General features: G+C 45.0%; 1 protein-coding gene across 1 annotated transcript; it reads left to right on the top strand.

Annotated features, from left to right (window-relative positions):
• The first annotated feature begins 512 nt into the window (after positions 1-512).
• Positions 513-12,369, top strand: LOC136609927 (protein kinase C delta type-like). Its single transcript, XM_066589208.1, has 8 exons — positions 513-630; positions 8,168-8,436; positions 9,553-9,644; positions 9,758-9,820; positions 10,175-10,313; positions 10,485-10,628; positions 10,911-11,036; positions 12,005-12,369. Exons 1-8 carry the CDS (start codon positions 513-515, stop codon positions 12,128-12,130), a joined length of 1,077 nt encoding a protein of 358 aa, XP_066445305.1. The 3' UTR covers positions 12,131-12,369.
• Positions 12,370-13,955: the final 1,586 nt, after the last annotated feature.

The following is a 13,955-nucleotide window of genomic DNA, read 5'->3' as shown; positions in this document are numbered from 1 at the left end:
TATATATATATATATATATATATATATATAGGAAGGTGAATGCCCTCACTGACTGACTTGACACTAATTCTCTGACTTTCCGGTGTAGTACAAACATACAATTTGGCACAACCATTCCTATGTCCTAAATAGGAAAAGCAAAAGGGTCACAACTAAGTTCAAAAGTTTTAGCATCCCTATTTAATCTACCTCATCTAATACCCCGTTTAGACACAATGATTATCGCTCAAAAGACATCTATTGAGTGATAATCGTTGTGTGCATTTACAGGGCCAGGTGATCACTTAAAATTCGCTCAAACGGCAGTCTGATTGACAGTTTGTCATATCTCAGTCAGATATCGCACTTGCTAATGTGCGATTTTTACAGCTATGAGTTTTTGATTAAAAATGGCATCACTTCTGTGAAATTGCAATCTTCACGCATGTGAAAGGATCGCACGTGTTTCCAATAGACTTGAATGGAAAAAATTTTTCTGGCTTTGCACCGCGATGTGGGAAAAAAATCACGGCATGTCCTATCGGAATGCCTCGCCCGTTGTTCCCCATGGGGCCGGTAAATACATTCTACATGAGTTTGATGCAAAGTTTCCCATTGAAAACAATCGCTACTTCCCTGAAGTGATGCAAGGTATTTTTGTCATAAGAACGCCTCGCATCCACAGTGCGATAGCGGGATGAGTTTCACAGCCCAATATCGCGCTCGCCCGTGTGACATTAGTCTTAGCCCAGAGGCACATGAATAAAGGTTGTCTTAGCCTCCGGATGTAATAAGTTGTGAGGCTGCGGAGGAGAGACTGGCAACCACCGCGGTGGGTCATTCTTGCTTTGTTGCATCTGGCTCTCTGTCCTGCGGTTGGCGCTGGTGTTCTCTTCTTCAAGCTCTACTGATTCTCTGATATCATGCGCTGATCGTAGGAGCCAAATCGTGGATGAAATCTGGGGGAACAAACACAAAAAACATTACCATACATTCTATCAGACTTGTAAGTAGTCTCCTCTAAATAAATACAGAGGGTGGCGAGGTTACAGGGCTTCCGCCTGTCTAGCCCCCTCTCTATTTGCTATAGGGAATCCCTGTAAGAAGCCCCACAGCCCTGCACCCTTTTTCTAGCCCCACCCACTCTTTGTGCTATGGGGATATCTCTCAGGGAGCCCAGAGCAGGGAGAGAGAGGGCAGGGCTGTGATTCACGGCCTGATATCGCCCTCGCCACCCTGTTGAAAACCCCTGGATGTGAGGCGTTTTCACATGCAAACAGCTTTGCATCCCTGTGGGGGTTCTCTTCATCCCCGCCACAGCTGTCACAGCCGCAGCAGCATGGAGGAGCCGAGATGCGCTGAATATATGACAGGGCGAATGCCTCCTCATAATATATTAGGCACGTTGTGTGTCGGCATAGATCATATTAAAGGGAACCTGTCTTGTCCCCACAGCACCATAAACTAAGTCATGGTGCTCTTAGGGAACGTGACAGGTAGCCCTGTGATGGATTTGTAACACTCGCCCACTCCTGCCAGGTTCCCCTCTGAAGTTGGCATGCACCACGACAATCTGACTCTCTTCAGAGTCCCCTGCGCACGCTCTCCCATAGACTTGTACAGGACTCTGAAAAGAGGCAGATTTTTCCTGCCTCGCACCGACTTCAGAGGGCACTATTAAAAAATAGACTTGTTTAAACAATAATTGTTTACTGTTGCCATAACTTTTTATTTCTTTGTTGTTTGAGCTATGTGAGGCTGTTTTTTTGCATGGTGAACTGTGGTTTTATTAGCAGCATTTTGGGGTATATTCATCTTTTTGATCACTTTTTATTACATTTTTGGGGAGCTAACAAAATACTGCAATTTTGGTATTTTCTCCTTTTTTACTGTGTTCACAGGCAGGGCTTCATAGACATCCATGCATATGAGCCCTGGGAGCCTTGACTGAGCTCTGGGCTACCATAATCTACCATAACCAGAGCTATGATTGAAGCAGTTGACTGCGTTTATGAGCTGTGCAAAACAGCCGAGTAGGGAGTGATTCACATCAGAACTCATCAGAATACCCGAAGGGTAGATTAATCTGCTATCCTACTCTATCCATTTATTTAAAGGGGTTCTCCAGTTGTAAACTATTGATGGTTTATCCTTAGAATAGGCCATCAATAGTAGATCAGCAGGGTCATCCACTGTTTGCTGCATCAATGCATTCGTACACAGAGTTAATTTTTGCAGGAAGCAAACAGCTCTGTCCCCACTGCTGTGGTCATGCTTGGAATTACAGGCGATTCACTTCAATGGAAATCTTGCCTGTAATACCAAGCCTTGCCACTGCAGTAGGAATGGAGTTGTCTGCTTTCTGCAAAAATTAGCTCAATGCAAGGCATACTAAGGCCTCATTCACACAAGCGTTTTCTCGTAGCTATGTAGCCGTAAGAAAGTATTGCCACAAAATCGCAACCATGTAAAGCATTGGATTCCAATTCATTTTCATGGGCAATTTTAGCTGTGAAAAAAAATCGTGACTGAAAATTGCCAGATTTTTAGCTGCGTTTTTTTTTTCTTGCAGAATTAACAAATCTTTTGACAAAGCACTATATTGATTGGCCGAGCCGTGGCACTCGAGAACCAATCAGAATCATCGCTTGCTGGAGGAGGGGTTTCTGAACCTCGTTACCAGCAAGCAATCTTCTGTCCGCGGCTGAGGACTGCAAGCAAGTGCTGAGGAGACCAGCGGAAGGGACACGGATGATGCCTGCTAGGTAAGTATAATAAGACATCACCTGAATATAAGACCTACTGCCTCTTTTAGGGCAAAAATTAATTTCAGACAGGTTCTTATTTTCGGGGAAACACGGTAGCTATTCAAATCCAGGTTGCTAGGGACAGTAATACATGATCAATAGTGCTGCTATCCAGTGAAGGTGTAGCAGGTATGGAACATGATGTTGTATATGGAGAGGCTGTACACAGTTTCAATAGAACCAACAATTTGTTAGTGAGTGTTTGATAACAGAAGGGAACAAACAATTTACACTTCAAAGGTTTATAAACAGTGTGTACAACCAGGGGCAGATTGGGAACCGCAAAGTGGAGCTAGAAAAAATTACAATGTGGCTTCATGTTGTAGGTGGGCCAAAACTGGTAGTAAGTGGGGCAAACACAAGTAGGTGGGGGTCAGCAAGCCACCAGCCACAGCTATGTGGATGGTAGAGGGGGAGAAGCCTATGAAGTGTGCATAGCTCACTGCTGTAGATTTTCTGTGAAAAACAGAGCATGTTAGGACTGGAGGTATATAGGATCATAGAACGGTAGAGTCGGAAGCGACCTCCAGGGTCATCGGGTCCAACCCCCTGCCCAGTGCAGGATTCACTAAATCATCCCAGACAGATGTCCGTCCAGCCTTTGTTCGAAGACTTCCATTGAAATAGAAGTCTCATATATGTTTATATATTAATATATATATATATGACTTATTGCGATAGAATAAATATATATATATATATACGATGGACATTTATGCCATATGTCCTGTGCCAACCACTGTGAGAGCCCTGTGCTGACCCATAGTCCTGCTCTTGCTGTAATTGCAGGACCAGAGGACGCTCAGAGTCCAGTCACTTACCTCTATGTGACGTTTCACACAGGCGTATACATCTTTAGGCACTCCTCGGCGCCATGTATTTGTGCGATGTACAAAGCTTTTTTGTGCGGCATATCAACATATCTTACTGACCTTTTTACGCCCTTTTTATGTTCAGTAGCGAGTGGCGGACGTACACGCCTCAATTTAAATGGCAATTTAGCTTAATGAGTTCCAGCGTATTGCGCTTTGCGCAAATATGCAGGAAAATGAAGCGAGTTATATTCCTTTGCATGAGTGCAAAACACACGCGCTAAATTGTGAATTAGCATCAATGGGTTCTATTCACTGTGTATTGCGAACATCAATTTTACGCGCCCAAAAACACGTGCCTCTGTAAAGGAGCCCTTAGGGAGACATTTTTTACGTATGTAATATGCAGTGCTAAAGCCCATTGGTTTACATTGGGCCGCTCACACCTGCGCCATGTCCTATTTTAGCGCATATTCTGCTCGTAATATGCCCATTGTAGGCTGTGGGAGCCTAAAATACACAGAAGATACGCATGTTACATGTGCATTTGCTGCGTCCTGTGTATTACATGCATAAAGCTCCCACACATGATCCGCAGTGAGAATACACGCATGCGAGGCAGCCCTTGTACACAGCCCGACTGTCGGGTGAATGAACGACAGGAGGAACGGTCATGCTTGGTGATCTGTAAAAGAGCCTTAAAACTAAAAGTTATGAAGCAAGTAACGGCGTGGAGGAACCATATTTAGAGATGAGCGAGCACCAAAATGCTCGGGTGCTCGTTACTGGAGTCGAACTTTCAGTGATGCTCGAGAGTTCGTTTCGAGTAACGAACCCCATTGAAGTCAATGGGTGACTCGAGCATTTTCGTATATCGCCGATGCTCGCTAAGGTTTTCATTTGTGAAAATCTGGGAAATTCAAGAAAGTGATGGACCGACACAGAAACGGATAGGGCAGGCGAGGGGCTACATGTTGGGCTGCATCTCAAGTTCCCAGGTCCCACTATTAAGCCACAATAGCGGCAAGAGTGCCCCCCCCCCCGCACTGTCAGCATAAAGATCGTTCTCCTCTACCACAGCTGTAACAGGAGAGGTATAGGTTATACCAGCTGCACATATATAATTATATACAGGAGATACACAGGTTACACCAGCATGGTACATATCACTATATACAGGATGCATATCCCTGTATATAGTGGTATGTCCCATGCTGGTGTAACCTATGTATCTCCTGTATATAATTATATATATATATTATATATATACAGCCACAGGTCATCTCCCAGGTCCTGTGCATCCAGCGGTCCGGAGGTGAGTAGAGCCGCACTAGCCCCTCCCCCTGGTAATCGCTGGCCAGCAGAGACTGATAGACTGCAGCCTATCAGTGGGAGGGCCGCGCGCCGTGGGAGTCTGCAGCCTGTAGTTGGCTGCCGACTCAACGTGTAACAGCCCTCCCCTCTGCAAATGCCGACCTGTGCTGCTGCCTCCCACCTCTCTCCTCTTCTCTCTCTCCTCTCCCTCCTCAGCCATCATGCGGCCGACAGCGCCGGTACCCTGGGCCCCCTCAGCTCAAGGGCCGGGTCGCCATTGCGACCCCTGCTTCCCCCCACCGTAGGCCAGTGGGGGACACTATTACTACTGGGGCTCATATAGAGGACACTTACAACTGGGGCCACTGTGGGGCCACTATTACTACTGGTGCTATTGTGGGGGTCACTATTACTACTGAGGCCAATATAGGGGACACTATGACTACTGAGGCCACTCTGCACATAGCAGCATACCTATAGTTGACTTAGGGTATATTTAAACGTGGTGGAAATGCTGCAGAATGTCAGCAGCAAAAAATTTCGGCTGCAAAGTCCCCAGAATTTCTGCATCAAAAAAACTGTCACAATCAGTACAATTGGCGCAGATTTTGACTGAAAATCAGTCCCTTATCCACAACTGATATCAGACTATGCAGCGCTCCTTCTCACCGCCTGCTCGAGCATGGACAGTCGGTGCTGCGTTCATTTCAATGGGGCTGATGGAGCGCTTCCATATCCTTTCTGGAGAGCTCACATTGTTTAAAGGGGTTGTACCAAGACAGACTACAATCAGCTATAGCTTTACTGCTATGGAGCCACCGCTAACCCCGCCTTTCGCCGTGGAAGGCAGCGAAATCGTACTGCCCATGACAGCGTATCTCGCGCACGCGGTCATGCAGTCTTCCTGTTTTTTTCTTTCGCACGCCATCGCTTTGCAACAGCGTGTTCACAATGGGCTCTTTTGTGAGTAATAGGCAGCAAAATAAAACATGCGCATTCTGTTTTGCGCTCGCGTATTACACATTTCCTACACGCAAATGGGAGTGGAACTATTTGATTGTTTGCGCATTACCGCATATCACACGGGCGTACAGCACGCATATAATACGCGGTAATCTTGCGCTCCTGTGAGCCCGGCCAGTGCCATAAAAAAAGGATTTTTTTTTTTTGTTTATCCTGAAACTGACTAAACGGTGATCAAAATGTAGGTAGTTCAAAACGGCTCCCTGAAAACCACAAATGATCCCACCATAATAATCCCTCGTGCCGCCCCATCAATGGGAAAATAAAAAAAGTCATGGCAACACAAAAAATATTTTGTCTGTTTTTATTGTGCAAAAGTAGTAAAACCAAAAACTGTATCAATTTGCAATTACAGAATTGCTGGTTTTCCCCTTAAAAAAATAAATAGACACTTTTCAACTCACTTATCACCCTAAAACAGTTCCATTAACCCCTTAACGCTATATAAGGTAAGGTTATGCCATGGACGCGTGGTGCTTAACACGGCAGGACATAAAGTTACATCATGTAGACACTGCATGATCAGAAGCTGAGCCCGCGCCATCCCACAGCGGGAGTAGTGAAGGGTTAAGAGGGGACACACAGACAGACACACCTGCAACACTGGACGGCAGCTTCCAAAACCATTGATGATGTCACCTGTGTGGGAGGAGTCAGGGATCACATGACCAGGGGTTCATCAGCCTCTACAGGACTCCTCTGTGCTGGGTGTAGCAGAGCTGTGTGTGTAAATACAGAGTGGATCACGGTAAAATATCCCAGCACCACACTGTTATGGAAGCTGTCTAAGAGAAAATCTGTCTCTGTTGCCCATAGCAACCAATCACAGCGCAGCTCTCATCTCACCTCAGCAGTATAACAAATGAAAGCTATGCTGTGATTGGTTGCTAAGCTTCTAGCTTGGATACAAGAGGTGATACAGACAGGCATGGAGGCTCTGGTACCCTGTTGTACCGACTATAGCTTGGATACAAGATATGATACAATTGGACATGGAGGCTCTAGTACCCTGTTGTTCCAGCTCTAGCTGGGATACAATATGTGACACGTGCAAGCATGGAGGCTCTACTACCCTGTTGTACCACCTCTAGCTTGATACAAGATGTGATACGGGCGGGCATGGAGGCTCTAGTATCCTGTTGTACGGCTTCTAGCTCGGATACAAGATGTGATACAGGTGGGCATGGTGGCTCTAGTACCCTGTTGAAGCACCTCTAGCTTGGATACAAGATGTGATACGGGTGGGCATAGAGGCTCTAGTACCCTCTTGTACCTCCTCTAGCTTGGAAAAAAGATGTGATACAATTGGGCATGGAGACTCTAGTATCCTGTTGTACCTTCTCTAGCTTGGATAAAAAATGTGATATGGGTGGGCATGGAGGCTCTAGTACCCAGTTGTACCGCTTCTAGCTTGGATACAAGATTTGATACAATTGGGCATGGAGGCTCTAATACCCTGTTGCACTGCCTCTAACTTGGATACAATATATGACACGTGCAAGCATGGAGGCTCTAGTACCCTGTTGAACCACCTCTAGCTTGGATACAAGATGTGATACGGGTGGGCATGGAAGCTCTAGTATCCTGTTGTACAGCTTCTAGCTTGGATACAAGATGTGATACAGGTGGACATGGAGGCTCTAGTACCCTGTTGTACTGCCTCTGGCATGGATACAAGATGTGATATGGGTGGACATGAAGGCTCTAGTACCATTTTGTGTACTGCATCTAGCTTGGATACTAGATGTGATACGGGCAGTGACTCATGCTACATACATAGTGACTGGGACATGCCATTATGGTGTTGGATGGAAAGGGGTTAAGTCCTGCCAGGTGCTTCTTAGCATAAGAATGTGCAGTATATGCTCCGTGTGAACAGTGTCTATTAAATGCGAGACTTAGGGCGAGCACCCACTGGCGTTTGCGTTTTCCGCGGGAAAAAAACGCAGCGTTTTCGCCGCGTTTCCCGCGATTTTTCCGCGCGTTTGTCGCGGCGTTTTTCGCGGCGTTTTCGCGGCTTTTCCATTAATTTCCATGGAGAAAAATAAGGACACATATGCAACTGACAGTTCCTATGTTAAAAAACGCAAACGCAACGCAAAAAAAACGCCAGTGGACAGGAACACATGTTATCTCTATGCCTGTGCAGGAAAAACGCAAAACGCAAAACGCAGGTAAAAAAACGCCAGTGGGTGCTCGCCCTTATTGTAATACATTCCATTTATCTTCTAGGATCCAGCGGTGTTCGACCAACCGACTCCGGCACAATCTCAGATTCCATCAAGGAGAGATTAATATTCCAGCAGGTGCTCGGCCAGGGCAGTTATGGAACCGTCATGAAGGCCGAAGACACTTTAACCCACCAGACATTTGCCGTGAAGATGATCCGCAAAACAGCCATTCAAGGAAAAGAGAAGTACGTCATCGCGGAGAGGAGAGTTCTACAGCTGGCCACCGGAACTCCCTTTCTTGTACATGCAGCCTTTGCCATCCAGACCGAGGTATAACTGTTACTGCTTGTGTTTTCTCGCGTTGACATTCCAATTTTCGTAGCGCTCTTTTGCCAGGATTTTTAGGGGGGCTTAAAATATAAGCTCGTATCTGAAAATAAGCCCTGGCTACATTAAAAAAAAAACACAATACATCACCTAACAGGCACTGTTCGCTCCGCCGGACATCTCCTCCCGACACACTTTTCTGTAGTCTTCAGCTAGCGCTTCCTGGTGAGGAAGTTCAAAAATCCCACCTCCAGGAAGCGCTGGCTGTGATTGGTTCATCGAGCGCTGCAGTGTGATTGGCTGAGCCATGGCCATGTACCATATAATGTGGACTGAAATGGAAAAAGAACGAAATTCCACCATCTTTGGGTGCGTTTGGTTTCTACTGCGTACACACCAACAAAAATGACATGATAGCTTTATTCTATGGGTCCGTACGATTAGTGCGATACTAAATTTAGTTTTTTTTTGCTGTATAACTATTTTTAAAGGAATTTTCTGCTGCCATCTTCTGAAGCCATAACGTTTTTAGTTTTCCATTGACGTAGTTGTGCAAGTGCCCGTTTTTTTGCGGGACATCCTGTAGTTTCTATCTGCACCATTTTAGAATACATACGACTCTATATATCAGCGGTCAATACAAGATCATCTATTTATACCAAGGACTGTGACTGTAACAAGGAGGCATCCTCTATGTCTAGAGGCAAGAAGGTTTCTACACCAACATAGAAGTGGGTTCTTTACTGTAAGAGCAGTAAGACTATGGAACTCTCTGCCTGAGGATGTGGTGATGATGAACTCACTAAAAGAGTATAAGAGGGGCCTGGACACCTTTCTTGAATGTAACGATGTATATTACATTTTATAATCAATGTTACAGTCATTGATTACTCCAGAAGGGTTGGTGATCCAGAGATTATTCTGATTACCAGTGTTGGAGTAGGAAAAGATTTTTTTTTCCTAAACTGAGGAAAATTCGCTTCTGCCTCATTGGGGTCATTGTCTTCCTCTGGATCGACATTGAGGGGTAATAGGCTGAATTAGATGAAAGTACTATGTTACTATGTAAACGTGCGCGGAGTGATTTGGTGATGTGACCATATCGGTCCTATGTTACAGATGAATATCCTATTTGGCTTGGAGTATGTAAGCTGTGGAGACCTTTTTGACCTTCTAGAAAAGAAGGGGAGACTTGATATCACCAGTTCCAGGTGAAACTCTACTACATTGTACATATATGAGATGTTGGATAATAAAGAATAACATTTCTGTGACTCCTTGTCTTATTTTTGGGATAGAATACTCATTTATTTTCCTTTTCAAGATTTTATGCTGCCGAAATCGTGTGTGGGATCCAGTTCCTTCATCTTAAAGGAGTCATCCACAGGTAATAACTTTCTAATGACTCTCTTCTTGAAGGGGTGTCTCAGGAATACAACCCTATCCAAACACCCTGTTAAGGCATATGGGTGTCTGTCTGAGAAGGACCCAACCTACCCCACATTAAATGGTCGTCATATAAAGCCAGATTTTCTCTCAAAAGTCCAAACATCAGGCTAGACTTGTCTTCTCATGGTGATAACCAGTGGTTAGAGTAGATGGGCCTGTGGTGGGGATTAGCTGCCATTCAATAGGGATTCACCTCATGAGACAACCTCTCAATTCCACTGTAAATCACTGTTTTACCACATATTGTTATAAGATGAACACTGACTTTATATCCACATTTTTTTTCTTACAGAGACCTCAAACCAGAGAATATCTTGATAGCTTATACTGGCCATATCAAGATCACGGATTTTGGTCTTGCCCTTGTCAACATGCACAGAGGCCGAACATCCACAAGTAGAGCCGGTACAGCAGGTTTTATCGCTCCGGAGGTAAGAAGAGAACTTTACTACTTTTTAAAATTGTACTAATAATTTGCATGGAGGGCTATGGGAGAGGGTGTAATATAGTGGTAGACTACTATATGATATGGAGAGCGATATATCAGTATGGTCACATACAAGATGTTGCTCTACTATTAATACTTCTCTTCTTTATTGCAGATGGAAGCCGGGAAGAAGTTCAATACCGCTGTTGACTGGTATTCGTTTGGAGTCACCTTAAAGGACATGCTGACCGGCGTGGGTACCTACGATCCAACACTCCTCTGTGGGATTTCATTAAGTGCCAGAGACATCATTGAAAAGGTGAGTATGTTTCTGTTATAAGGTTCTAGTATTACAGCTTATACACAGGTAATAGTAGCCGACACTGTAGTAATAGATGGACTGACGATAGTTCTACACAAACACATTTTATCCCAATCACTGACCTCCTAAAATGAGAGCAGTAGAGGCCCTTCATCGCACATTACGTCAGATGACACAATATGGAGAGCAGCAGTCTGGAAATAGTAGTCACTTTTGCCCATACTGCGCCCAGATCCCAGGCTTTAGTTACTAAATTCTAGATCCATTTCTCATTTTCAGCTCCTCCAGAAGGATCCTGCCCGGCGCCTTGGACTACACGGGGACATCAGAGGACATCGCTTCTTCCGGAGTATTGACTGGGACTCTGTGGAAACACTGAAGATGGCCCCACCATACATCCCTGAAGTAAGTGACCCTACAGAAATGTCACCATATCCTGAATAAACTCCACTCTTTCAATCTTATACTTCTGTTATACATCATGAGTTATGTCAGGAGTAGAAGGCTGTATTGGTGGACATTATTCTTTCATTCTATGTCTACCCTCGATCCACTGAGGCTAATTTCACACAGGCGAGTACGATATCGGACCATGAAAATCAATCCAATATCGCACTCGTCAACATGCGATTTCCCTGTGGATGGAAGGCGTTTTTGTGTTAGAACCACCTTGAACCACAGGGAAGTAGCGATCCTCCGCCGCAGCTAAAAGGATCGCTGAATGTTTCCCATTGTTTTCAATGGGTAACGTTCGCATGCACCTCGCACATCGTGTGATGCTCTGACGGACCCATTGAAAACAATGGGCTATGCAAGGTGTTACGAAGGGAACGCCCAAAGTTAGGACATGCCACAATTTTTTCCCACACCACAATGCGGTGCAGGAAAAAAAATCGCTCATGTGTATGACCCCGTTCAAAAGATTTTCTCGGCCGAATAAAAACGGCCTTAATGTTGTGTTTCTATGTAACTGTAGGCCCTGATTTTACATTTTTGCAAAATTGAAAGTGAGTAGTTCAGACCTTTTCAGTATATTTTAATAAAACCTAAAAAAAAAATCTCTCCTCTTAGTATAGGCTCCACTCAAAAGAATTCCTCAAAACAGAACTTGGCCCAGTTTATATGGAGCCTGCGAAAGCTTCTGGTGTTTGTTCTTCCAGCCTTCATGAGATTAGACCATTTATGAAATGTATTCTTCTATCATGCTTGCATTCTCAGTGCAGAATAAAACAGAAGCTTGGGTTTCATCAGGGTTCATTTACTTATTTTGTGTAATGGGACTGTGCTCTGCAGTTGGGAAGGTGATCATGTTATAAGATGAATAGTGTCTTCCTTACATTGTTATATCATTCTTTTGCTTCTTTGTTTTGTAGCCACCTAACGCTCATCCCGAATTCCAAGCAGCCAAGCTGGATGAGATTGAAGCAGCAGAGGCCAGTGTATCTTTACCATCAGATACTCAGACTAGGTTCCCAAGGTTTTCATTCGTCAACTGGTAAACCATCAGCTAGACACCTGCTGAATAACATCATCCGAGCGAGCCGTGTACCTCAGCCTCTACAAGACCATCTGGAAAAGACTAGAAGACCCGATAGCCAGCAGTAATCCTGGACCACTGTATGGAGAAAACCAGAAGACCCGATGGCCAGCAGTCACCCTGGACCCCTGCATGGAGAAGCCAGCAGATCCACTTAGCAGCTGGCGGTAAGTAAGCGCTATAACATCAGCGCTATAAGTCATAGGCATGTGTAACACTTCCATCTTACCGGTAAATGACTTTCCCTATGCTCAAGATAGCAGTAGCTCCTAGTGCTGTCTTGGGCAGAGGGGAGATACACAGGTGTGTGATGGCCGGCTATGAAGGGGTGAAGAGGAGGCCGGGTTTTTTTCACCATAACATCTAATCACATGTCTATGACTTCTGTACATTTCCGGTAATTGCATTTCCTCATCCTTATGACATTGCTATCATGGGTGATAAGGAAAAAGGTGTGAGATGGCCGGCTATTAAGGGGTAAGGAGGAGGCCGGATTTTATTTTTTTTTTTCACAGACACCAGCTCCACAATGTTATCAGAGCAAGCTGAGCCATGTACTTGAACCTCCCGAGGACCAACCACAGAGGACCAGAAGATCTGATGGCCAGCATTTATCACGGACCCCTACATGGAGAAGACCCCATTACTCTGAAGACACCTGACTGGGGCTGAAGATTCCTGGAGCAGATCCACCCAGCAGCTGGTGGTATGTAAGTACTATAACATCCATGCTACACGTCATAGGCATGTGTAACACTTCCATCTTACCAGTAAATGACTTTCTCCATGCTCAGGATAGCAGTAGCTTCTAGTGCTGTCTTGGGCAGATGGGAAATACCCAGGTGTGTGATGGCCGGCTATAAAGGGGTGAAGAGAAGGCCGGATATTTTTTTCACCTTAACATCTAATCACATGCCTATGACTTCTGTACATTTACCGGTAATTACATTTCCTCATCCTTATGACAGTGATGTCATGGGTGATAAGTAAAAAGGTGTGAGATGGCCGGCTATTAAGGGGTAAGGAGGAGGCCGGATTTTTTTTTCTCCCAGATACCAGCTCCACAATGTCATCAGAGCAAGCTGTGCGCCCTCTAGAAGACCATCCAGAGAAGACCAGAAGTCCGATGGCCAGCAGTCACCCTGGACCCCTGCATGGAAGAAGACCCCATTCCTCAGAAGACACTTGACTGGGCTTGAAGATTCCTGGAGGAGAAGACCTGAGGAGAAGACAGTAAAGAAGCTGGTTCAACATGAGGAGCATCCGGCTGAAGCATTTACTGCCTGCTGGTGTGACTGGCTACATGGTGGGGTGCGGGACTATATGGAAAAATGCTGATGAACGCAACTTTGTGAATATATCTATATTTACACTGAATATGTGCTTTCTATGGACTGTTATTATATGTGGACTGGTTGATGGAATGTATGTTTCCATAATGTACATCTAGTCTAGGACTACATGGCGCCTGCGACTGCAACAGTTTGCATGGCCAATGCTGACGCGTCGCCCTTGACTTATTGTTTATTGTGTCAATAATAATAAATGAATATTGATAAATATACATCTTGTTGTGTTCTATTTCATACATTAGGTGATAGATTTAGACTCAATGTCCACGGGCGGGTTTGATTTGTGGAACCCTCAGAGTTAAACAGCTAGGACTGGAGATAACTCTAATGCCCACTATGGCAGCAAGAATCCAGTCATCTATTATAGCCTGCTCCCAGTGCCAATGGTGTGGGCACCTCACCACAATATAACTGTATGTCTTGGTGGGGGAGGGG

This window comes from Eleutherodactylus coqui, chromosome 2 (genome assembly GCF_035609145.1).
Source record: "Eleutherodactylus coqui strain aEleCoq1 chromosome 2, aEleCoq1.hap1, whole genome shotgun sequence".
Classification (NCBI taxonomy): Eukaryota; Metazoa; Chordata; class Amphibia; order Anura; family Eleutherodactylidae; genus Eleutherodactylus; species Eleutherodactylus coqui.
The sequence above is the reverse complement of the archived record's forward strand: the minus strand, read 5'-3'. Positions and strand labels throughout refer to the sequence as shown.

Bases quoted from the DNA above. Each gene is read 5' to 3' on its own strand.
- LOC136609927 (XM_066589208.1), top strand. From the start codon at position 513: ATGTCCTATCGGAATGCCTCGCCCGTTGTTCCCCATGGGGCCGGTAAA. The intron at 9,821-10,174 runs GTAATAACTTTC...TTTTTCTTACAG, and splicing joins CTTAAAGGAGTCATCCACAG to AGACCTCAAACCAGAGAATA. The intron at 11,037-12,004 runs GTAAGTGACCCT...TTTGTTTTGTAG, and splicing joins CCCCACCATACATCCCTGAA to CCACCTAACGCTCATCCCGA.